At 34.4% G+C, this 25,248-nt stretch overlaps 4 protein-coding genes and 1 pseudogene across 4 annotated transcripts; all 5 read left to right on the forward strand.

The window, feature by feature from the left end:
• Window positions 1-1,452: 1,452 nt before the first annotated feature.
• On the forward strand, window positions 1,453-2,586 carry LOC120338998 (ADP/ATP translocase 3 pseudogene; annotated as a pseudogene).
• Window positions 2,587-2,712: 126 nt separating this feature from the next.
• On the forward strand, window positions 2,713-5,579 carry LOC120339000 (uncharacterized). The gene is made up of 6 exons (XM_039407032.2): window positions 2,713-3,400; window positions 4,022-4,128; window positions 4,434-4,545; window positions 4,949-4,981; window positions 5,068-5,233; window positions 5,330-5,579. Exons 1-6 carry the CDS (start codon window positions 3,325-3,327, stop codon window positions 5,577-5,579), a joined length of 744 nt encoding a protein of 247 aa, XP_039262966.2. The 5' UTR covers window positions 2,713-3,324.
• A 1,524-nt stretch (window positions 5,580-7,103) lies between these two features.
• Window positions 7,104-12,606, forward strand: LOC120339444 (collectin-10-like). Its single transcript, XM_039407572.2, has 6 exons — window positions 7,104-7,236; window positions 7,592-7,692; window positions 8,383-8,515; window positions 8,779-8,811; window positions 8,888-9,053; window positions 12,357-12,606. The coding sequence occupies exons 1-6, from the start codon at window positions 7,170-7,172 to the stop codon at window positions 12,604-12,606; spliced, it is 750 nt and encodes a 249-aa protein (XP_039263506.2). The 5' UTR covers window positions 7,104-7,169.
• An 857-nt stretch (window positions 12,607-13,463) lies between these two features.
• On the forward strand, window positions 13,464-16,362 carry LOC120339443 (C-type lectin domain family 10 member A-like). The gene is made up of 6 exons (XM_039407570.2): window positions 13,464-13,602; window positions 14,049-14,143; window positions 14,484-14,634; window positions 14,933-14,965; window positions 15,176-15,350; window positions 15,561-16,362. The coding sequence occupies exons 1-6, from the start codon at window positions 13,518-13,520 to the stop codon at window positions 15,808-15,810; spliced, it is 789 nt and encodes a 262-aa protein (XP_039263504.2). The 5' UTR covers window positions 13,464-13,517; the 3' UTR covers window positions 15,811-16,362.
• A 2,368-nt stretch (window positions 16,363-18,730) lies between these two features.
• Window positions 18,731-23,798, forward strand: LOC120339986 (C-type lectin domain family 4 member F-like). The gene is made up of 6 exons (XM_039408238.2): window positions 18,731-18,858; window positions 19,341-19,435; window positions 19,748-19,898; window positions 20,138-20,170; window positions 22,010-22,175; window positions 22,749-23,798. Exons 1-6 carry the CDS (start codon window positions 18,774-18,776, stop codon window positions 22,993-22,995), a joined length of 777 nt encoding a protein of 258 aa, XP_039264172.2. The 5' UTR covers window positions 18,731-18,773; the 3' UTR covers window positions 22,996-23,798.
• The last annotated feature ends 1,450 nt before the right edge of the window (window positions 23,799-25,248 follow it).

Here is a 25,248-nt window from a genome sequence, read left to right on the forward strand (position 1 = left end):
CATGATCATGTTGTTGAAATAACTTGGCATTTTACCACCCGTATATCATGCATTGTCGAGAATATTAATGAAATCATAAAATCTAAAACCCGTTTCCGAAAATTTTTTGTTGTAGCTGAATTCGAGGGACAGCATGACAACAGGCAAGAGAAGCACGGTCGCTTCTTTTAGTTTATGGCATGGTGCAACAAGATGGCGCACAACCTGAACATAGTAGGTGTACCAGGTTAGAATTCAGGTTGTGCGCAATTATGGTGCACAGATTTGACAAAAAACACTAATACAAATATCGAGCCGTAAAAAAATTGCTCAAGGCTTTAAACTCATGGTTCAAACTCAAAACCATGTAGAAAATATAGGCAATGACCCCAAGATGAATAATCACAAATGGAAAAAACTTTATGTCTGAAAACAAGGTTGGGCCCAAAAAGGCCCCTTATCTGCCGGACTATAATGCGATTTCAGTTGTTGAAAATTTCGACTTTGATTGCCACCGTCAGATAAATTTGGAATTCAAACTCACCGAATTTTGAAATTACGACTTTCAGCATTATGGAGATGGTTACGATTCTGGCTACTGGCAATGTGGAAACTTAAAAATCCGCGCCCCTGATTTAGAAGCCACATTTAGTTGTCTTGAAGAGCATAATATGTATGTCGTTAAATTGGGTGAGTTGCTAAAATTCGCTTTCAGTTTAGGGGCAAGATTATAAAAATATCCAGTAAGAGGATATGCAGACTATCACCACAATATGGTAGTTGATCGTATTGAGTCTATATTATTATTATTATGATGGTTAGTATCTTAGGGACAGACTATATACTACTGTGTGCAAGCAACATTTCAAAATCCACTTACTAAGAAAAATAACAATTATTTCCATTTTCATCTATTGTACAATCGCCCAAACAACCACATTTATCAAGCACGAGTTTCCAACTATGCCGGTTTAGACAGTCCGTGAACTAACGACAGCATATTTCCAGTGGCTTGTCAGATATATTCACCGACATCTGTTTAGTAAACATGTTTTCCGCGATTACACGTGAACTTTACTCGTGACCAGTGATTTCCCTTCACGGGACCGCTACAACTCCAGAATCATGGGTAAAACGAAAAACGGCATTGAGTTTCTTATTGAAATACCATTGGCAGCTGATTTCTTGATGATCTCACAATAAAAGTCATATAAATCCATATAACAAACGCTGTAGAATACCTATCAATTTTATATTTTTCATTTAATTCTAATAGATGATTTCTCAGTAGTCCTTCGTTTACTTATAACATTACTCTAGGTTTAAGGTCATCAATTTTGCACTTTATAGTGTCATAACAAATCTGAAGTGTTGAAAACGTTCAATGATATATATACACACACACAAATAAATGTCACTTGGCAATAGGTGTCAAATTGAAGACCTATAAAATCTCGTTGTTGATACAGGGTCCAGTATAGCTTGCTTCGCCAGAAGAGTAGACACTGAAATACACTGCGAAATGCCATTCAAACCAGAAGAATTCGCAAAAGACTTGGCTGTCGGAGGAACAGCAGCAGCAATCTCAAAAACCTTGGTCGCTCCAATCGAACGAGTAAAACTACTTCTGCAAGTTCAACATGTTTCAACACAAATATCAGCTGATGCGAGGTACAAAGGTATAATCGACGCGTTCGTTAGAATTCCAAAAGAACAGGGTTTTCTGTCATTCTGGAGAGGAAATCTCGCGAATGTGATTCGCTACTTTCCGACTCAAGCTCTGAATTTTGCCTTCAAAGACACGTATAAGAAGATCTTTCTTGCAGGAGTTGACAAGAAAACACAATTTGGTAAATATTTTCTAGGTAACCTCGCTTCAGGTGGAGCAGCTGGTGCAACTGGTCTTTGTTTTGTATATCCTCTTGATTTTGCCAGAACAAGATTAGCCGCTGATATCGGTAAAGGAAACTCTAGGCAATTTACCGGACTTGGAAATTGTTTGGCGACGATTGCAAAGCGTGATGGTGCAAGAGGTCTTTACCAAGGGTTTTTTGTTTCAATTCAAGGAATCATTGTTTATAGAGCAGCCTATTTCGGTACTTACGACACGGCGAAAGGAATGCTCCCGGATCCCAAGAACACGCCCATAGTTGTTAGCTGGATGATCGCCCAGATTGTAACAACTGGTGCCGGTATCATGTCTTATCCATTTGATACCGTCCGTCGACGCATGATGATGCAATCCGGAAGAGCAATGGAAGATCGTATGTATAAAGGAACTGTTGATTGCTGGCGTAAAATCTACAAAACGGAGGGAGGAAAAGCGTTCTTTAAAGGGGCTTTCTCCAATGTACTTCGTGGCACTGGTGGTGCATTAGTACTTGTCCTGTACGACGAGTTGAAAAGAGTTTTGTTTGGCACATCAGTGCATTCTTAAAAATATGGGACTGTTGCATGTACTTTATGTTGTAGTTTTGGTTGGTAATATTCAAATTTTATCTATGATTATATGTATTAGATTATATGTAATTGCCATGTATGTTCACATTAATTACACTGATATTGATTTAAACGTGATATTTTAAAATATAATGAATAAAATATTGATTTCGGGCGTATGTGAGATCATATGAAGGAATTAGATATTTCTTACAATTCAGCAATGAATGGGTGTCGTAAATCAAAAGCTCGCCAAAACGGATTAGCGAAAAGTCAACTGGTTGAAATAAAACAACAATAAACCTTAGAAAAATAATATTGATTTGTTCGGCAGTTGAAGAATTCGTTTTTCTAACAATATTGAAAAAATATCCGTAAGTCTTCATATCCAAAAGTAATCTAAATATAAAAATAAATTGAGTATTGTATTACATTACCTGAAAAACCTTAATCTCGCTCGAAACGATGATAATCTAAATCTTTTTAACATTAGCGAATGAAAACACAACCAAATATGCCTTGGAGCTAATTGTCATGTTATGAGTAAAGCGCACAGTGAACTGAAACGCAAATTTCGCGAAATGTGAATACAATTATGATGTATTTGATGTGAGTTTTTTTGAAAAATTGAACCTTACGTTCAACAGTATGAGCACACCAGATATTGGTGATGGATAGAAAATTATGCTTGTATTATCAAATGGTCGTTAATAACGTAGTTAGTAATGCATGTTGGGAAGGAATTTCTATTCAAAAAATGTACATTCATGCAAATCATAAAACAGTGACAATTAAAAATAAACTGAAATAACAAATTTTGCCAAGGACGATTTTTTTATTTGAATATGGTAACTGGTATTTCATTTTGTTACTAAATATTAATCCAGATTTTGCCTAAATCTAAAGATGTTTCAATGCTTCGTCCTGCTGCTGTCGATTGGGATATTGTTTAGAACACACAAGGGAGTTCACGTTGATGCAGGTGAATAGCATAGACGTTTGTCTCATTAGCACTGTGCTATATTTTAAATAAAATGTTTGGATGGAAAAAAGTATGCTTGTTTGTGAATTGACGAAACGAACCCTATATCGAGCATGACGATTCAAAAATGTACTGAAAGAGCAAAAAGTAATCAAACTTTACAAACTTAAAATTAAAATACAGTAGAGAAGTAGACAGTACCAAAGTTGGGTAAAGTGCCCTAAACGCAGAGTGACGAGTCCTGACCCAAGTCTAGTCCCAATTCGAGTCAATCGCTCAGTTTGGTCTGGGTGTTACTTGGTTCATTTCATTTAGATAATTCGATTCACTAATGCTTTTATGAATACTAGAAATCAAATCTAACTAAATCACGTTTGCTTTTTTACTGTCTTGTAATACTCAGTACCTTGCACCATTATGTAATTCTTTGTACCATAAGATCAATCGCATATCACTAATATAGAAACCCTCAATATGTGAAATTGATCACAATTTGATTTTCAACTTTAAATGTGACTTAATTGTGAACGATTCGTGGAAATATTAAAAATTATTACATGTATAAATTCCACACATAGTAAGAACCCGGGTGCATAAAAAATTACGGAATCTTGTTTACAGATGGATCTTGCTCTGTAGCTCATGAAGGCGAAATCACCACAGTAACGTTCATGAGAAATCCTCTAACTACCCAACATACCAGTACCAGACATAGACCCGGAAAACAAGTATGTAAATTACTATTACTGTATTGTGTATACGTGAGTAATACTGAGATAAAAATTGCCGGAATGAAATTGAAAAGACGTAAACATACTAATATACCTTAGACTGCTAAGCATTGCTGTACTATGCATATATATAGGCGAACTTTAACATACTTCCGGAAAATGTGAAAGCTGTTTTGGCGATACAATATTCGAGAATGTTTCTTCTTTCAACTCAAAGTGCATGTTTTATTTTAACAAAATGGAAGGAAAAATACGACGCCCTTTTCACAAACGAACTCGCTGTTATTAATAACTATTTTCAGGGACCGATCGGACCTAAAGGAGATATTGGTCCACCTGGAGAAAAGGGAGATCGAGGATCACCTGGTCCTGCAATATCGTTGCAATCTTCCCAGATACTTCGTCGTTATGAAGGTATTTTTTGCGCAACGAATGAAATACAAAATTTCCCATATTATCCTGGAAACAAATTGACATTGAAATGCAGATTCTTTGGTCATAAGTCAAACGCACTTTGATTAATATTAAAATACAAAACGGCGTTAACTATTATCATCATGAAGTAAAGATTTGGAACCCAAATTTCGATGTTCCTCCTGTTTAAGTGTTCGCGCGGTAAAAATTTAGTAATGTAAACACAAATAAAAACAACCAAATACTAACTCCCAATAAAATGAAACGTTTGTGATATATTCATGTTTAAATATCGCTTGTTTATATCCATAACCTCCCAACAGCCCTCACTTGAATATATTCCTCACTCCATCAGAATGTCCTTTAGCTATTCATAAATATTTTTTCACATTGTTGTTAACAGCACGAATTTCAGAGCTCGAAGACACAATATCAAGTAATTATTTTACAGATTACTTGTAAAAATAAATGAACATTATTTAGAAAAAGCTATTCAAGTTGTTATTTCAAAACCAATTTCAGATCTCAAAACATCGCTTTTCGAGTCGCTTGGGTATTATAAAGCTCGCAATGATCACTATTACAAATGGTTCCATGAATTAGTGGATTTTAATACAGCAAAAGATAGGTGTGAACGAGTAGGAGATCAACTTGCGTCAGTGGGAATGAGAGACCCACAGATTAAGCGGTAAGAATGAAATACTATACTCTTGTAGCATATCAACTAAATTTAGATCAATTTGTTCAATTTGTCTAAAATGCTTTCACAATTTTGATATTTTAGAGAAGTTTACGATGCTCTTGGAATATCTACAACGTATACTTGGGTTGGTTTGAGAGACATTCATCGACGTGGGACGACCTGGACCTGGGTAGATGGGGTAACATCGTCCAAAAATGAGATTGTGTGGACAGTCAATCAACCCGATAACCCTGGAGTAGAAAACTGCGCTCATTTTCATGGAGCCATCACTTTCAATGACTACCCTTGTAGCAGAACGATAAAATATTTGTGTGAAAAACTTCCCGTATAACTTTATGATAAAATAATTGAATTGAATTGAAAATTTTATTATGGTAATCACAAAAACACAAACATATCCACTTACGTTGAAATTTGGTTTGGGCGTTGATTTCAAAAATTGACCTTGTGCTAAAAGTCTTTAATGAGGGCGCTTGTGTATTTTTTTTTTGTCCTCTTTTAAACATTCTATTATCTATTTCCTGATATAGTTATATGAAAATTCTTCTTTTTCCTCCGTGTAAAAAATTTTGATTACAATTTTCTCACGAATTTACAATTAAGTTACAATACTATTGTTTGAATAATAAATATAAAAAAAAAGATGCCCCATCTTTTTTGTAGTTACAATATATTTTTTTTCAAATTCGCTCTATTTTATTGAGTATTTGAATAAAAATATTGGTGAATATTGCTTTTTACTTCGCATATTTCATATATTTCATTGTCATGTGAAATTAAAACTGGCAGAGGCAGTAGTATGCTTCTTCAGCATCAAGTACACAGATCACGTTTGGTCAATATTACGTCAACAATTACTTCTTGTTCAGGAATGAGAATTGAACACCAAGGCGATACGGCATTGCCAAATACCATGAATTCGAACGTATCAAAGAGGAATCATTAAAAATAATCATAGGTGTAAAAGGTAATATCGGTTTGGAATACTTCATAGTTGCTATCACAAGTATTTTTGCACTGTGTGTGATACTGTCGTAATTGCCTGCGCAACTTATAACGAATAAACAGGAATTAAATTGAGAAATCGTCACTTGAAACTCGAATTATTTCCGTATCATGGCCAAAAGCAACGTAGCAATTTAAAGAGAAAGAATGTTTATTCCGGGAGGCTCAAATATTTTGCATCACTCATTCACATATATTTTTCCATAAGACCAAAGTCAGACTTCTTCAGAGAAGCAGTTTGGTACAGTGATAAGAAATGCACAATCGACCCTATAGTACAGAAGTTCGGCTTGAACAAGCACGCGTTTATATTCAACTAGAAACCGATATGGCTTTTCAGTGAAGTATTTCTTTGATCCAAAAGCTTCAATATGAAAATTTTAGATTTGATGTAAACAGGTGTGAATACAGTAAATGGATAAAATCTATTACTATTCAAATCAAATAATAGGAGTGAAAAGTTTTGGAGGACAGATTCCGTTGTAGTATTCATATAAATAAACTGAATTAATCAACAAGATTTTACATTCAGAAGCCAGTTTTAAACCAATTCTACGTAATATCAGATATTTCCCATATCATCGACTTCCTCTTTATCTGTGTGGTCAATCAGCAATACGTACCACGTCGATTAAAATTTGTGTACCCGTTCGAACATCCTATTTCAATAAATTCCTAAATTTTATAGGTGAAATAAAGTAGCTTTGTGGTTTTGTCTACCGAGGTGTTTTAGTTTAGTTGCAGAAATCAAAAATTAGTATTTGATGTAGCAATGTTTAGTTTAACTTTTTGTTCAATTCGGAATAAATTTTCAAGTGTTCAAAATTATTTGATCTACTATTTTACATATTATTCTCTTTTTTGCTGGAAGTTTGAAAATACAGTTTAGCCTATTTTTTACAAAAAAAAACTCGGAATGTTATTCATCAATCTATTATTTGGATTCACATTTATATTACAAGGAAAAGTTCGTGTATATGCAGGTAGTATAGTTACAGCATCAGTATCGTCATTATTGCGTCACTCATGAGTTGTTGAAACAACAGTGTTTCGATTAAATACCTTTTGTTCTCATGAATAAACTTTTTACCTATTTTTGGAAATCACTTAACAGTACTCAAATACGTTCAATATTTAACCATAACTAATATTAATGAAAGAATACATCATCATGTAAAGAGTCCACGTATGTGTATCGAATTTGAGTTACGTGGCGATTCTCGACATTTCAGTGATTATGCAAAAAAAAAATATTATATATATATATATATACATTTTACAAGGTGTATAGTCATTTTTTTTAGATTCATATAACCATCTTCATTATTTTTTGTTTAGATGGATCATGCTTAGTGGCTCATGAAGGTGAGTATACCACAGTGAAATTTTTGAGCAATTCAGTTACTACTCATAACGTCAGAGAGAGACCAGGAAAACAGGTACGTAAATGAATATTTAAAAAAGAGTACATATGTGGTTGCTCAAAAGTCAGCCGCCTAAAACGGGGTCGTATTAGAATATGATAATAAATCATACCCATCCTCCCGCGCGAGAGGATAGCGGTCATCTCGCCCGGTTACAGGTCCATGTGGGGTAATCCATACACTTTTGTATTTTTGAATGTTAACAACTGATCAAGCCTACATAGATATGCGCGTCTTTCAGTTGTATACATTACATATCATTGTATACATACATATAAATTCTCCTCATTTTTAGAAACTACTCTTGTATCTCCTGTAATATTATCGTTTTTTAAAACTTTATATATTATATTATATATGAAAATATTTCATCACTTATAATATTTCGTTTTCTTCCAACTACCAGAATTATATTTTTTCTCGCTACTTCATGATATAAATTATGAAACTTTAGGCAGGAAATGAAGTAACCTAATGCTCGCTTTTTACCCATCAGACGTTCAGCAAAAAATCTAAAAGATCCTAACGTTTCATTGCATGCATAAAATATCCGTAATTGTTAAACAAAAATAATTGTGAATAATATTTGAGCTAATATCCTGCGTAAATACAAGTACAGTTGCAATAAATGGTAATTCTTGCAGAAACAAATGGTTTCAGCATCAGTCAACTAAATATTTGCATATGTCTGTTTGAAATGAACAGGGACCAATAGGACCTAAAGGCGATGTTGGCCCCATGGGCAGATCAGGATTAAAAGGAGAACGGGGACCACCCGGACCACCCGGCTCTCCAGAACTGTTACAGTCAAACTCTGAACTGCTTCGTCGTAATGAAGGTATTGTTTGAGTATAAAACAATGAAACAAGTTAAGTAAACCATTGCGTTATATAATATATAGTATTCAGTGGGAGTCAGTTCCAATTTTATTAAAAAAAGTTTGAACAAATTACCATGCAATTCTACAGAAGCAACAAATGAAATTTATATTGTATATATATTGTATCTTGGCCAATAAATTTGTATACACGCACTCAAGAACAGAAGTAGGTATACTTTTATTTGTTTCAACTTAATTATGTATTTATTTTTGCTCTTTAGCACGAATTTCGGAGCTGGAAGACACTATACGAGGTGACTATTCAATATATTGTTTATTTCTCTTAGAAACGATAAAGTCAAGCTCATTAGGTACCAACTCTTGTTTTAGAGCTAAAAACATCGATTCTCCAATCTGGTGGATATTACAAAGCAAGAAACGGCTACTTCTATAAATGGATTCAGGAACAGGTGAATTTTGATACGGCAAAATCAAGATGTCAGATACTTGGAGCTCAGCTGGCATCGGAGGGAATGAGAGATTCTCGGATAAAACGGTAAGAATTAACATTGTCCCTAATATTGTAATTCAGATATATAATATCGTCACGCTGATAACCGAATTGCGTAAGTCATTTTTGGCGATTTTGAGTTTTTTTTTATAAAATAGGTATTTATGTAAAGCGGCGCACCTGCCTGTTAACTCAGATTTTATTTTAAGAATTCCGAAACCCATAAAAATGGAGATTTAGTATGACATGCACATTTGTGCAATTGTTTTGTCATAATGAATTATCATTGTTCCCGCAGTACTATTGTGAGGTCACAAAGACAAAATAACCTAGTCTAAGTATTTTCGAGTTTTTGCATCTCGGATTCTAGCTTAGCACGTATTAATTTGAATTATTACTACAGTATAGGAAGACGTGCACATGTGATATTGACTGTCCGAGTCCAATTCACCTTGGTCGGCTTTTATATTTGGTGCATTGCTGTTTTATTCTTTATATTTAATCTTAGTCTTATTTCGGTGGGTGTGCAGAACGTGTTATATTGATGAAATATATATTTTTGAACATAAAAAATAATGTAATTGAAACTGATTAGGGATTTTGGGGATTAGACATTGTAGATACTAAGAATTACATTCGTTTTTGGAATGTTTAGTTTTCAGGACTGGTGCACATAGTAAAGTTGCAAATTTGCGTATGTCCCCAAGTCATAGACACATTTCTGCCTAAGTCACAGTGCGCCATTATGACGTCACTTAACTGCGTCATACAAATTAAATTAAATCCGGCTACGATCAAAAAATTGAACCATGGCAAATTATTGACTCTCAATGGCATAACAATATCATTAGAAAGTTTTTTACGTTTTTATCAAAACTGCTAAAAATTACTTACGCAATTCGGTTATTAGCGTGAAGATATGGTGTAACATATGTTTATCCAACCCGTGACCCGCGGAAGGATTCTGAGTGGTCCGCGGGGTATTTTTCGAAACCCATTGACTCCCACAAATCTGAACCATCAGTGACATTTCCAGTAAAATTTATTATTATTCATCGTTCAAAGAAAACATCACTTAGATGTCTATCAAAAAGGTTTCAGTCACTTTGTGGGCGTTATTGCTATCGACCAGGGGTCGGCAAACTTTTGTCGTTCGCGGGTCAAAATTAAAGGTCGCAAGCAGTGTCCCCTCTAAGAAAATTTCACACTGCGCAAATGTTGGTTTTACTGAGCAAGACTATTTTAACGCTGAGCAGAATCCTAAATTATTCAAACTTTGTGAAATTTTACAATAGTAGTCTATTATTTATGATCGGAATGCGAAAAAAGCACACATTAAATTTAAATAGCTTATTTTTGTTTTCGTGCTTTTCCAACGTTTATACACTTTGTCCATGTTTGTTGTGTTTTATTGCTAAATCAAGCGACATTCATACAAAGTACAATACTTAATGTATAATCTCAACATTTTTGTTGTTGAAATATCATTGCTTTCATCAACAATCAGGGCATGGAATTTTGTTTGTCTTGCTCATAGTAAAATTTCTTTCCTGGCGACAAATTCTACACACTATCTATGTGAGGCTTTATTTCAAAGCTTCACTCTCTTCAGCGGTTGGTATTGCGGTGAGAAAGTTCAAACAACCTCCTCTTGCTTCCACGTTTCGCTTCTGAGTTAATGCATCTAGTGCAGTGGTTCCCAACCTTTCTACCCTGGCGGACCGGTTAAATTAAATAAAATGCGGACCGGCAAAAAGGGAAATAGGTGGAACATAAAATAATAACATATACTTGCATATCAACATGAAGTGCTGGGCACCAATTTCGCGTAAAAAATACACCAAGAAAAACCTCACATAAAAAACATGTACATGCCAAATCATGTACAAACACAATTACCTCTAGCGAAAATTTGCTGCTGTTTCGTTGCCAATACAAGATTGCAAACGAGGCATAAAAAATGGTTTTGCAACACCTAGCTCTGCAGTGGCTCAAAGTCTATTTCTTTGCTTCGTTTCAGTTAAAGCTAACAATGATAAAGTTTTTTTTGTACAAGTAACTGGTTGAATATTTGGACAACAGTTTGATTGTTCGATTACCTAGCGATAAGCATTCGTTATCGAGAGAGCTCAAATATTGTGACAGGGATTCTTTTATAAATCTGGACTGTAAACTAGTGGTTTCATCATATCATCCCTCTGCATTTGATCGATGCCCCAGACAAATGAATTTATATTACAATGATTAGGTAGTTTCTAACTTGGCACCAGGGGGTCAAAATCCTGCTGTGCATCACCTAGAAAAGATCTGAATGTTTTTGATGTGCGTCTCATGAACACCTGCTGGGCCGCAACAAGCTCATATCTTGCTGGTTCCCAAGGCATAATCTGTAATATTATACAATTCTTGACTGTTTTCTAGTTTAAACAAAAAAATATTCATAACCTTATATTTGAATGGTAATATCAATGAAGAAAAGCACGCAGAACGGAAAAAGCACGCATGCTGATTTCCAGGTTTATGACTCTTGCGAGATTTGACGAGCGATTTTGCGATGAATCGGAAACGAAAAGTGTGACCACACGGCGCCGAGACGTTGCCAGGCGATTAATACCGCCTTCACCAAACAGTAATATGACGGCGGAAGAGAAATGCGTAATAAACCAACGTAAATCACTGGTAGACATCGTTGTTTAGTTTTTTTTGGTATTTCTCACATATCTGCTCGTGCTGTTCTACAAGTTCGAAAGCTATTATGCGCTCATTTACGACGTAAAATGGCTGAGGAAAATTAAGAATGAATTTCCAAATTAATTTTAATTTTATTCTTATCTTTCGTGTCGAATTTGATCGTCCCTCTTGCTACAAAATAAAAAGTGAACAATACAAAATAGCACACCAAAAAGTTGTTGAAATTCACGCGGCGCGGCATTGAAGCATATTATGCTCATTCAAAAATTTGCCTCAATTTTTAATTCTTTGTCTGTTAGCGAATAATGTTTGCAGATTTTCGCGTGTCAGTCAAAAATCAGCGAATGCGTTGTGAAATCAAAGCGTTTGACGCGCTGTCCAGGTCACGTGCTACCAGATATTCGAATAGTAAACTGCTACTATAATATTTTATTATTCGATACGATTTTCGATTACTTTGCCCGAACTCACTCATTGATTTTATGTAAATGAACTTGCTTTTTATGTATTATCTGAATTCTAACGAAAATCAGAACTTGTCTTGATTCAGGTTTGCGGCCCCCAATTAATTTTCTCATGTGAAAGTTGCCCGCGACATCAAAAATGTTGGACAGGCCAGATGTAACATATTAACGTGATTTTGTATCAATCTTACAGAGAAGTTTTTGAAGCATTGAGCATATCTACAGCGTGGACTTGGGTCGGGCTAAGAGATATCGAGGGTAGAGGTACTACGTGGACCTGGGTTGATGGACAAGCAATGCAGAAAAATGAAATAGCGTGGAGTAGAGGACAACCCGACTATCCTGGAAGGGAGAACTGCGTTCATTTCGACAGCGCTATAACGTATAACAACCATCAGTGTACAACAAAACTAAAATATCTCTGTGAGAAGCATCAGTTGTAATTTTCCTGGATAGCTGAAAGTAACTTATTCAATCATGAAATACTCCCCTGGTGTTGAGTTCAAAATCTTGTAAATATACCAATAGCCAATACTCTGTATATATACTTTTATTCGTAGAAATGTTTCTAAAACCGAAAAAGAATAACATCAATTTATAATTGTATCAAATACACCATATAAAACGACTGACAGACGCCAGGAAATGGATAATCGAGAATTAACAATTGTCGCTTGATTGTTGTATACTCCTACTAAAGTATATTTAGCGCAATCCGTGTTCTTCGAAATTCCTAATAATTTTTTTCCCCACAAATTACTTCCTATTGATGCTATAATTGCCCCAGACAGATTTTGACGCCAATATCCTGGAATGACAGACACCCTGTCAAATGTAATCGAAGTTTAAATTTATTAATAATAAACATTTCATCCCACAAATTTTCAGACTTTCCAGCGCATTTGGCAAATAATACGACGATTTATTTTAAGTAAAACTCGTAGCCATGTTGTTGAATGTCAAAATATGAATGCCTTGAGGCAGACAGTTTGAGGTTCGCATTGTTGTGTTTGATTGCTTCGAAAACATTGCAAATTTTATTCTGTACAAGCAGTTTACGATAATGAGAAGGATACAAAACATTTATAGGGTCTGACGAAACGTTACATAATGAAACACGTGCAAGTGTGATGGGAGATCTTCGAATTATTCAATATTTCCTATGTATATATTGGTTTTTAAACGTATTGAGTATATCAGTGTGCATTATATGTAAAACAAATAAACTTATCTATTGTATATATCAATATAATATGTCAACTATATAACAAACCGCTGTATGCTATTGTATACTATAAACAGCAAATACCTTTAATTGCAATTGCTGCAAAAATTGACGGTTGGTCCTAAAATAATGAAAAATTTCGTTGACCTCGTCGTCTTTGGTCTGATGGTGTTGACTGGTATTCTGACTACAACAAGAAATAATGTGATGGCAGGTATGCGTTCTTTGCTTTTGTGACATAATTTCAATATATCAAAACAAATATTCAGATACATTCACTAATACCAATGCTTGATTGTTTCAGTAATTTGTGTAGCAAATTATAGGTATCCAATAGAAATGAAACAAATTATAACAAGTTAAAAAAAAACTGATATATTTATTAGCCTGAACAACTATATTTTAATCTAAAAATATAATAAATCCACGTTCTTGTCACTTTGTATTATTCCAAATTTTTATCATTTAGATTACAGTTTTAATTATAGCCGTGATTTGTGACAGTTAGACTACCTGGTTCTTTTAAATGATGAAACGATTTATGGAGTTGGCCACACTTCATAGCTACTCATCCGGTGGTAAAGGTTGGGTTGGTTGTACCGCGAGTCTTTAACAGAGGTGTATAGGCTTTAATATTTATTTATGTATATTTAAAATCAGATGGGTCATGCTTTGTTGAAAGAGGAGCGGATTTCATGACAATTAGAGTTCCTAGTAGCAATCTTGTTCATACAGAAGGTCGTACTGGCAAACAGGTAAATAGAACATGTTCTAAATATGCAACGCAAGGTGCTACTAGTTTTACGTTACCTATTACGAGGTGTTGGTTGGATGGTCGCTTTGACAAATAAAATCTTGTGGAACCACGAAAACAATTAATGTAAGAAAGATCAAGTTGTTTTAGAGCTGCTCAATGTTCTTTGATACCTCAAATCGCTTTTGACAAAAGATTTTTTGTGAAACCATAAAATCAATTAATGTAATAAAGATCATCATGATGTTTCAGTACGTTATATAAGCTCCACAATGTTATTTTACCATTTTATTTTGTTTCTTAGAGATATTGCCGTTATTCAGTATCTACTTTGAATTCAGGGTCCAATTGGTCCAAAAGGTGCTCCAGGTCCAGTAGGACGATCAGGCGAAAAAGGAAGGCAAGGACCGATTGGGTTACATGGCCCTCCTGGACCACCCGGTCCCCAAGCAGTTTTGGATTCAAGTTCTGGTATATTACTTCAATATAAAAGTATGTTTATCATCATTTACTGATATTGTATTTTTAAGTTTGTCATAAATCGTTTATAACAGTGTCCAAAAGTGTCCTTTTTTAAAACTGATTTAATATAGAAAGCGGAACACGGGTATGTCAAAGTAACAGATAAAATGTATAAAGTATATAACATCGTATAAGACAAATTCAAATTGATGCACGTTGCAAATTTCTTCTTTATTTGTCACGTTTCTTATTTTCCTTCAAATATTTTAACAATATATAATTTCTGGAAACAAAACGTAGTTTACAAATTTTCATCCTATTTTAACAGCGCAGATAGAAAGACAAGGAGCTCAAATTGCGGGTGAGCTGTAAATTTATCAAAGATCAAATCGTAATATGTCAGTTTGATAAACATTATTAATAGACCATTACTGCCAGGTTTTTCTTAGCCCAAGAATGTGGTTGTAAAAAGCCTGATTCGCCAATCGAGTCCACAGGAAGGACAAGTATGTGATTTCTAATATTTTTTCCAATCTTTTATTGAAATATATTAAACCTCTGTGTTATTCAGCACTGGAAGCACAGGTATCCGCATTGAAGAATTGGATTGGATATTACAAGGCAAGCAATGGCAATTTATACAAATGGTTTAAAGAAAAACTAAATTTCGATAGCGCAAAGGAAAAATGTGAAAGTATTGGTACCCAACTTGCATCGGTAGGAATGAGGGACATAACCGTAAAAAGGTGAGAGATTTCTAAATTCAAAGGACTAATTATGAGTTTAAGCCAATAATTTCGCGAAAAAAACTCATAATTTTAAATTTTAAGCAAATAATGCCCATTTTCGTATATTATTTTTCAATAATCTAGAGTAGACAATCTTTTCTTGCTCGCAGCGAAAACAACAAGTCATATAAAGAATGTTCGCTGCAAATATCACTTTTCAATTTTTAGAGAAATATACGCAGCTTTGGAAATTGGTACAGTGTACACCTGGATAGGCCTTCAAGATCTCGACGGACGTGGTGCTATGTGGACCTGGTTAGACGGTGTAGTATCAGCGAAAAGTGATCTGGAATGGTCTGAAAGAGAACCCAATAGTCCAGGTGTCGAAAATTGCGTGGATCTTCATGGAGCGATTACTTTAAATGATCTTGATTGCAAACGAATGGAATCTTACTTGTGCGAGAAAACTTTGGAATAATCGAGTCGTGTTAAATGTAATTCCATACATGAAGATCTAACTAACTATCGACAATTGCTTGGTTAATGAAAGACAGTGCCACAACAAATTGTTCACGCAGCGAACTTTTCAAGAATTCCCCTTACACCATTTACGATAAAAAAAAGATGAAATGCAGTGATTATTTCTTGAAAAAAGTCATAATCGGTCGTGTAATATCGTGAAAATCTAAAAATATTCTCCGAATGCGCCGGTTAATGCATTGAAAGCTGTTGACTGTGAACTTCAACCTTCGGGTAAATAGAGGCATTTTTCCACCTGCATAAAACTATGTTCTCATATTCACCAGGCAATGAAATCATCAATATTTACTACGAAAACTATTCCATCAATTTTACAATACATTTCACCTTAATTACCGATGCCGATGGTATAAACCCGAAACAACAATAATCTTGCTCACCCAAAATTTTTCCTATCAAAAACGAAACGAACTAGACTCCCTGATTTGTCGGAAAAGGACCTTGTTTCCGAAAAAGTAAGAAATAAAGATAGAGATGTATCTGCTAAACGGGAAAATCCCAAACGCCTTTCAATAGAATAACTTGGGTCAAAATAGATAGAAGATAGGAGGGGGACAAATACGCAACAAATACCATTTAAGGTATCATTCTATACTTCATGTCGTATCTTATACTTTCTACACTTTGATTGTTGAGTTTATCGTATGCTTATTTAAACGAAGCAATAAAATCCTAAAATGTTGTAAAAGGTTGCTTAAAACTGTTATATAAAATTAACAGATATTTCCAGTTGAACATCGCATACTCCTGATTGCAAATTTTTGTTCTACCATGTAAATTTCATGATAAATATAAAAATACATGCTCATTGAAAACAATTTGTACTCTTGGACTCAAAAACGCAAATGCTTGTATAAAGTACTAGATATAATTGAATTGAAAATTTATCTTGACAGATCAGGTAGACAAACAAATGACAGAAATTATTTGTAATATATCATTTCGATGATAACAATATTCCAAATGCTATAGTGTTAACCGGGATCATTAGGAAATAGGCATAGATTTTGTTGCAGTCTGCAGTGATCAGTACTTTACAACTAAAAGATGAGGTTCATTCGAGAAAAAAAAAGCGTGCGCCAAGACGTCATCTCAGAAATATCAGCAATTCAAAAATATCTGAATTGGATCAACCCATTTATGATCAATGAATTTTTTTGTGGCCTTTTATATGTTATTTCTTTCTTTGTCAGAAAGCTATATATATATATCAATACTCGAGAATTGCTATCCGGTCTAGAAACGGGAAGATCCGTTGTGTTAGATACTTGCTCTGAACTCATTTGGGTATGAATCACTGTTTGTATTTTGAAGAAGTTTATTGACATCTCTACAAATTATCAAAACAAGATTATCAAATCAAATGAAAAGGGGTGATGGACAATGTTAGCATTGCCGCTAATATCAATTTATTTAGTGATTTTATGTCGAAAAACATCAGTTATGTGGAATCCACCACCTAATATCTGTTTTCCTGGTTGCATTTACATGAACTGCTTTAATCCTAAGCCAATCAGCATTTACTATCGCGCAATTCTGCACCATATCCTCTTATATTCTCAGTAGCTCTTGGCTTTTTAGTGGCATAATAGTTTGAAATTTTTGATTTAAAGTTTATTCTTTTAAAAAGATTATATTTGATATCTCAAATTTTAGCAAAATGGTCTGTGACAACATATGTAGGGCATTTATTTATGGATTGTTATATTATTAATTTACGCCTTTTTTGAATCCTGTCTCAAGTTATCGCATATTGAATATGAATCAATATCTTGTTTACTTGTCAATTAATTTTGATTAATTTCGATTTCTTAAAAATTTCTTCGGTCAGAATTCAAACTCGTCGATCTTTTCACATGCGTATTTGAACATATTCACAAATCATATTAACATAAGAACTTTAAGAAAGAGGTATTTTAGATGACAGCCATGCGCTTTTAACAGCCTATTAACCTTAAAAATACACGTTCATATGCCAATATTCATTTCCTCAACAAACAATTTGAACAATTTCTTCTATAGCAATAACCAGAAAATCATTTCTAATAGAAAATGCATTTTGTTGAATGTCCTCTGTATGCCCCGTGTGAATAGCTTCGTGATTGTTTGATCGTTGATAAAATGAATAAATGTGAAGAAGTAATGGCAAAACCCAAAAATTCGTAATCACTACACCAAGATATTTTCATCCACGAATACGTCAGTCGCAAAAAGATACGCTAACTTCAGGCGCCGTTTTTTTATCGAGGAACAAATGAGCTCTAATTCGCAATAGTATGATATGTTATTGAAACTATTCGTAATAGTTTTTAAACTTGCAGATTCCAAAAATCATTCATCTGACGTCAGCAATAAAAACATCTGAGTAATTTTGGAACCAAATGTCAGGTTACCCGTATTTATTACTTACTTGGAATAGGTCGAATCGCAGGATCAGTTACCCAGATTTCGCAGCAGTACTTCAAAACGCTGTGTCCGTTTTTGAACAAGAACAAAGTTTTTTTTTTTGAAAGTAAATTGCGACAGATTTATCCCAAAAAATGTAAATTGCATACTGGAATGTAAAAGTTATAATAATTTGTAACAAATTTTTGATTGAAATTTCTTTTTACCTCCAACAATATTATAATCTCAAGCAAATAAAATGAAAAGATGTTTTTTACTGCATTTGGCGCGATACGTGTGCAAGAAAAATGAAATTGTCCAGGAGATTCGACTTTTTTTTGACTTTCCATAGGATGTCCTGTAAATGTATCTACAAACCAAGTTGAATTTAAAATATATTTTAACAGAATCGGATGAATAGCTGAACTTCTCAAATTTTTTACAGATACAATTGGTACAGATTAGTTTCTGTATTTCGTTGCGGCAAATTGGTAATATCGTTCTAAATATAGAATTATGAGAAATCTCATAAATGCGGCTTTTATAGGTTTTTTGCTGTTAACGGGAAATGTGATTTTTCGAAACCATGGAGTTATTGCAGGTATTCTTTTTCATTTTTGCTAGATTTAATTGGCCCAAACTAAACAATAAACAATTTTCTAAACGGAGACGGAAAGACGGCTGAATTAATAATGAAAATTAAACCACGGGAAAATTGGTTCATTGCTATAAATTCCTTCATTTTTTGGTGCCTATAAAACATTAAAATATTAGTACTGGGAAGCAAAGAATATCAGGACGAACATGCCGTAGTAAAAATTGTCTGGATATTAGGTGTTTTGAAACATTTGTTATTTTTTCTATTTTGAAAACTGATTTTTCATCGGCCATTGTGTTTCGAAATGAGAAAAAATTTTGGAAAAAAAGAAAAATTTCCTACACTAAATCTATATTTGCTACATGATAGTTTCAAAACTATTATTTTTCGTATTCATGTATTTACTTCAAAATAAATTTGCCTTTAACCTAATGTTTTCTGTAAGAGTAGGCATGACCTAAAATTGTTTGATTGCTCTCTAACAGACGTACCATGCTTTGTTGAAAGAGGATCAGATTTTATGACAATCAGAGTGCCCAGTATTAATCCTAGCAATGTGGAAGGTCGTCCTGGCAAACAGGTACTCACTTTAAACATAAATGTGAACACTACGATTATCTTTGTTCTAACATGCTGATGGTGGGTGTCACGAATGCAGTATATTAGACTTTTTGTAAAAACCTCTTTCTTTTACTGAATACGAAAATAAAAATCTAGCCAAATATAGACATCTATTAGTGTGGATGCCATTAAATATAATAAATTTATCGTGAATAAATCAGGGCGACCGGCGACTGAGTTGATATTTAATATTTATATGAAATTTTACAATATTATATGCGATGTTTTTAAATCGCACGTTATCCAACTCACGATTTAAATTGATGCACAGGGTCCAATAGGACCGAAAGGTGTCCCAGGTATTCGCGGACGAACAGGAGAAAGGGGAGTACAAGGTCCGATAGGGCCCCGAGGACCGCCTGGACCTCCTGGTCCCCAAGCTGTTTTGGATCCAAATTCTGATATTTTACAGCAATACAGTGGTACGGTATTTTAAAATGATATATATTACTTATATCAATTTTCATTTTGATGATTCACTATTATTTTTTGTAATGAAATTCATTTGCTACAATGATATATATATATTGATACAATCGCTCCCTTTTTTATTCCGGCCTTGGAAAACAAAAATTCAATTTACATCATGGATATTTTTTTTAAATATAATTATGTCATCAATTTTGTCATTTTTCTACATTTTTTTGTTTCATTCCTATAGCACGGATGAAAAGACAAGATGCTAAGATAATAGGTGAGATTTCATTTTGTTAATGGTCATTTTATTCTAAAGAATAATAATATTTGACACAAATAAACCATATACCTCACTAGGCTTGCACGTAATTTACGGATTTACGGAATTACGGAATTATTTCGAGTTACGGAAGCGAAGTTACGAATTACGTAAATTCGTAATTATTGGTGGAGCGCTTTCGCGATTGAAACGAGCTCTCTTTAGAGCAGTCAATTCCGTCGATTGTAAAAAATTAAAGTTTAAAAAGTAGAAGAAGTTAGAGTTCCGGTATTCGCAGCCGTTTTTCTCTCTCTTGTTACGCAGATGGAGAAGGCATAACGCGTTGCCATTTACTAACCTATTATCAACTTATCTAGCATGGCAAATGTACATATTAAGCGTAGATATGGGATAGAATTGTGTCGAGACCGATGGACGCCAACACACCAGGTTTCAACTTCTTCGGGTGAAATGACTAAAGAATGTAAGAGACAACTTACCAAACATGGTCTATTTGTAAATGCCGTGATAATTAATGTCGCGCTTATCAAACAGCAATATGACGACGGAAGAGAAATTGCGTAATGAACCAACGCAACTTAGTCTTTTCGGCATCGGTAAAGCGATTCAGACGGCAGAGAAACAGCAAAAAGACGGGATTTCCCATGTTTATACTGCGCGAGAGCCATTTTCTATTACAAAATCTTGATGTTCTGTTACCGGTTTTATCGTTATATATCTGTCCGGACTTGGCCTTGTTTTCACAATGCCTCGCACTATTTCGGCCAAATATGTCTTTACAATATCTTTAAGTCTTTACCAAATGCGGCAACTTATTTTGATTTATCGTCGACTCAAATACCACCGGCACTCGACCAAACTTGTGTCGACTTGAGTTAGAAAAGTAAATTAATATTTTCGTGAGTGCAAAATAAATGTCACCAAATGCATTGTTTTCCGATATAACTTTGTATTTTCGGAGAAGGCATGTCATATAAGTACGGTATTTAAATTATGCGCAAATAATTAATATTTGATCTAAATTTATCGCAAATAATGTTATAACATTTAGGCCGCGAAATGATTTAATGTAAAATGAAGCATGGTAATCGGAATATCGTAAATAAGTCGGCATCAATAATTATTATAAAATGCTAACTAGGTAGTAAAGTCGGATAATGTAAAAAAACGGTACAATAACAAAGTCTTCGTCGCGAGGCAAGCGCAAGTATAATCAAACGAGAGAATACGCTCGTCGTTGATTTATAAATTAGAAACGCGGAATTTTTATTTAATACGAAACTCGTATTAACACGTTAATATGATTTTAAAAAAGTCAACTATCGTTTCATAAATATATTACCACTTACCAGTGTTGGTAATGATAAAATTGATCACATAAAATTGGGTGATAAAGTTGATAAAGGAAAATCAAAGCTAACACAAAAGATAAAAATCAGAATAAAATTAATTTGAATTCACTCCTTGATATTTGTCTTTAGCATCTGTCGCAGGCGTGTAGTACTGGCGGAAATATGAAAACCAAACTGTCCCAACTGTCGATGTCCCATTCGGAATAGAAGTGGATTAAATTGGTTGTTATGATAGGTTTAAAAGTGTGAAAAAAATATCGCAATTACGGGGTCATTACGTAATCGATTTGGCCGTAATTACGGAATTGATTTTTGTCAATTACGTGCAAGCCTATACCTCACATTCAGTATTTTCAACAAAACGACTGTATAACGTTTTAGTGAGATTTTTTTGATAATTTCAACTTGCCACATACAAGTATAATTGTACAATCTCAACTTTTATTATCAATGAAAATATCTCATTCCCATACAAAAATTACAGTGCTGGAAGAGCTCATGTTTAACTTGATGGGATATTACAAAGCAAGCAATGGCAATTTCTACAAATGGTTCCAAGAAAAACTCAACTTTGACAATGCAAAACAAAAGTGCAAAAGTTTGGGGGGTCAACTGGCGTCAGTAGGAATGAGAAATTCAACAACAAAAAGGTGAGAATCGAATTAATCACTTTAGTGAGCAAATCATGTGGACGTTTTGTATGTTATTTTGAGAAATTAGTACTTCTTCTAGTACTACTTCCGTACTAATGTATTACATGTACTGTGTATATTATAAATTAAATGGAACCGCTTGAATTTGCGGGATACACAACTGAAAGGGTTCCATTACATTTGAACCCACGTACATTTGAACCCATGACAATTGCACCTGTATGCTATTGCACCTATGGAATTTTTTTTTGTTTCACGGATAGTTAAACCCATACTAACCCTAACCCATGGGTTTTAGCACCCGCATATAGATTGAACCCGTGGATATACGCATGGGTTCAAATGTACATGGGTTCAAATGTACGGTCACCAACTGAAAGATAGAAAAGAGTCTAGGAAGGAAACAGTTTCGCTTGCTCACCACTAGCACCTGTTTTTTTTTCTTAAGCTATATTATTCCTTCGAGGGATTAAAGTCTAATCGGTGTCTTAAGTTTATCCTGCACTGCACATAGCTAATCATAAACACTACGCCTACTAAGTGCTAAATGATAGCATTGATGAATTTTAGAGAAATACACACGGCTTTGGAGATCGGCAGTGCACTCTTCTGGGTTGGACTACAAGATCTTGAAAAGCAAGGCAACATGTGGACATGGGTGGATGGTGTAATATCCACAAAAGCAGATTTAGAATGGAGAGAAAACGAGCCCAATAATCCTGGTATCGAAAATTGCGTCAATTTCATAGAAGTGGGATTCAACGATTTAAGGTGCGAACGAGAAATATCCTACTTGTGTGAAAAAGTGTTGGAATGAATACAACTAGACATAACAAATTGATTCCACAAAACTTTTGGAAATAAGTTCAGTCAAACCTTTCAATTTTTGTAGAATAAAACAGACACGAAATAGATGGATGGTGAAATCAGTATACATACAATTTGTAATCTGAAAATATATGTAATCGTAAGAGCATATAAATTTCAGCAGATATACGTAAGGAAACTAATATGAATTGTAATTTTGAACTCGGGTGCTCGACTTGCAAATAAAATTACAGTTATTAGTTTTCTTCACCGGGCTACTGACCTTGAATGAATCTATATTGTAATATTCAACCTGATTGTATTTTATTCTTTTGTTATTGATGTTGGTATAAAGATTGATTGATTGAAAGGTTGATTGATACATTTTTAATGTCATAATTTGTAGATTTTCAATTAGAAAGAATTGCCAATGGTTTGGAAGTGGAATTTCCCCAGAACTTTTCTTTTCAATTCGTAAATTTCCACCCGGCATATAAAATACTTCATCCACAATCGAAGTTTATTGTTCTGTGAAACAGTCTATTGTTTGACAAGTGCTTTGAAAATTTCATTTGTGAAAATTGTAACATTGACCTATTTTACCCAGTATTGCGCATACTTGAAAAAGGTGTCTACCAGCTGAGTGAAAATAAATGTTGAATTTCTGATGTTGACAAATACCAATATATTTCGCTGAACGCGAAAGACAACGCAGGCAATTGGAACTATTTTGACAATTCATTATGGTGCTCTATTTGCCTGGCATCAGCGACCTTTCCTTTACGTCAAATCTGTATAAAGTTACGTTGGTAACGTCAGTAGGAACACTGAATAGTATCTGTGGGCGTGACTCCAATTATACGTGATTATTAAACCAATACGATTCCAGTTGTTTTAAACAAGGAACGAACGTTTTTTTTTTCTATACTATAAGATATATTTTGTTTCAGTATCCATGAGCAGAGTCACAAATCCCGCTTTAGTGAATTAGGGGGCAAGTCCTATATTGAGTATCTGTTCAAACCTGTTACAAATTAATTGGTGTAGATAAGCGGGGAAGAGTCCTGTACTAAATTCACTATATCTGATTAATTTTAAAAAACACCGTTTGAACTTCGAACCCACCACACAAAAACATCCTATTGTACTTCTTCAACGAAACTAAACCGATTTTCGACGTATGTCTAGGGAATGATTAAGAACTGAATGCTTTTTAAAATACTGTTTCCTGTTTTCCGCCTCATTTGAGTTTCAAAAAGTGCGTGTTAACTTACCAACCCGAGAGCCTCTAACTAGACTGTAGTTTTAACGAAGATTCTCAAATCTCTATGACAACGAGGGCCTGAGGTACCGGCTTTGCCAACTCTATGCCATCGCGCTGCGGACATAAACAAGGGGCTCCCGAAGTATGCGAACCAAGATGGCGGACATCGGAATGTAATATGTGTACTAGGTTAGGGTTAGGCCATAATTTTAGGTATAAATACTACGGGAGGCTCTTGGCTAGTCTTCGAACTGATAATAGGACTAAACTAAGAAAAAATTGGAAAAAAATTATTGCCTAACCTTAACCTGTTGCCCATGTTACGTTCCGATGTCCGTCATCTTGGTTCGCATACTTCGGGAGCACCCAACTCACTACTATATACAATCATAGGTTATTACTGAAAGCAAGAGTTTCGTGTGGGTAGGAATGAATAATATAACTGCAACGTATTATTTCAGAAACGCAAGTAAACTCTGGATCACAAACCATGCTATTGTGATGAACGCTTAGTAGATTTATCAATTTTTTCTTGCATCTTTGCGAGAAAGATCTTGACACCAATGCCACGAGTCAATCGGGCTTGCTGAAAGTGTGGACGCTAAACAGCGCACTATAGCGACATATCAGGATGCAATGAAATACGACAAACTGGTATTCACGCTATCATGCCTTAGTAATGCACATAATACACATTTGAAACGAAGTAGGCACTATAAAGAATTTTGTTTGCGCGTTGACACATGAGTACGTAAACTTTAATAACTGAAGGGACAACATTTTAGAATATTATCATTTGAAAAAGAACACTTAAACACGAATATCGTAAAACACACACAACCTTGCTGTACAGCAGGACAATTGCCTTTAAAAAGAGTTTCAATTTTAGCTTACTTTGATTCATCAGCCTTTTCGAATGAGCTTTTACAGGAAAGCATTTCGTCCACATGAAGCAAGTACCATTTTAGGTGCTCCCGAAATATTTGTACCAAAATGGCG

This window comes from Styela clava, chromosome 9, assembly GCF_964204865.1.
Source record: "Styela clava chromosome 9, kaStyClav1.hap1.2, whole genome shotgun sequence".
Lineage (NCBI taxonomy): Eukaryota > Metazoa > Chordata > Ascidiacea > Stolidobranchia > Styelidae > Styela > Styela clava.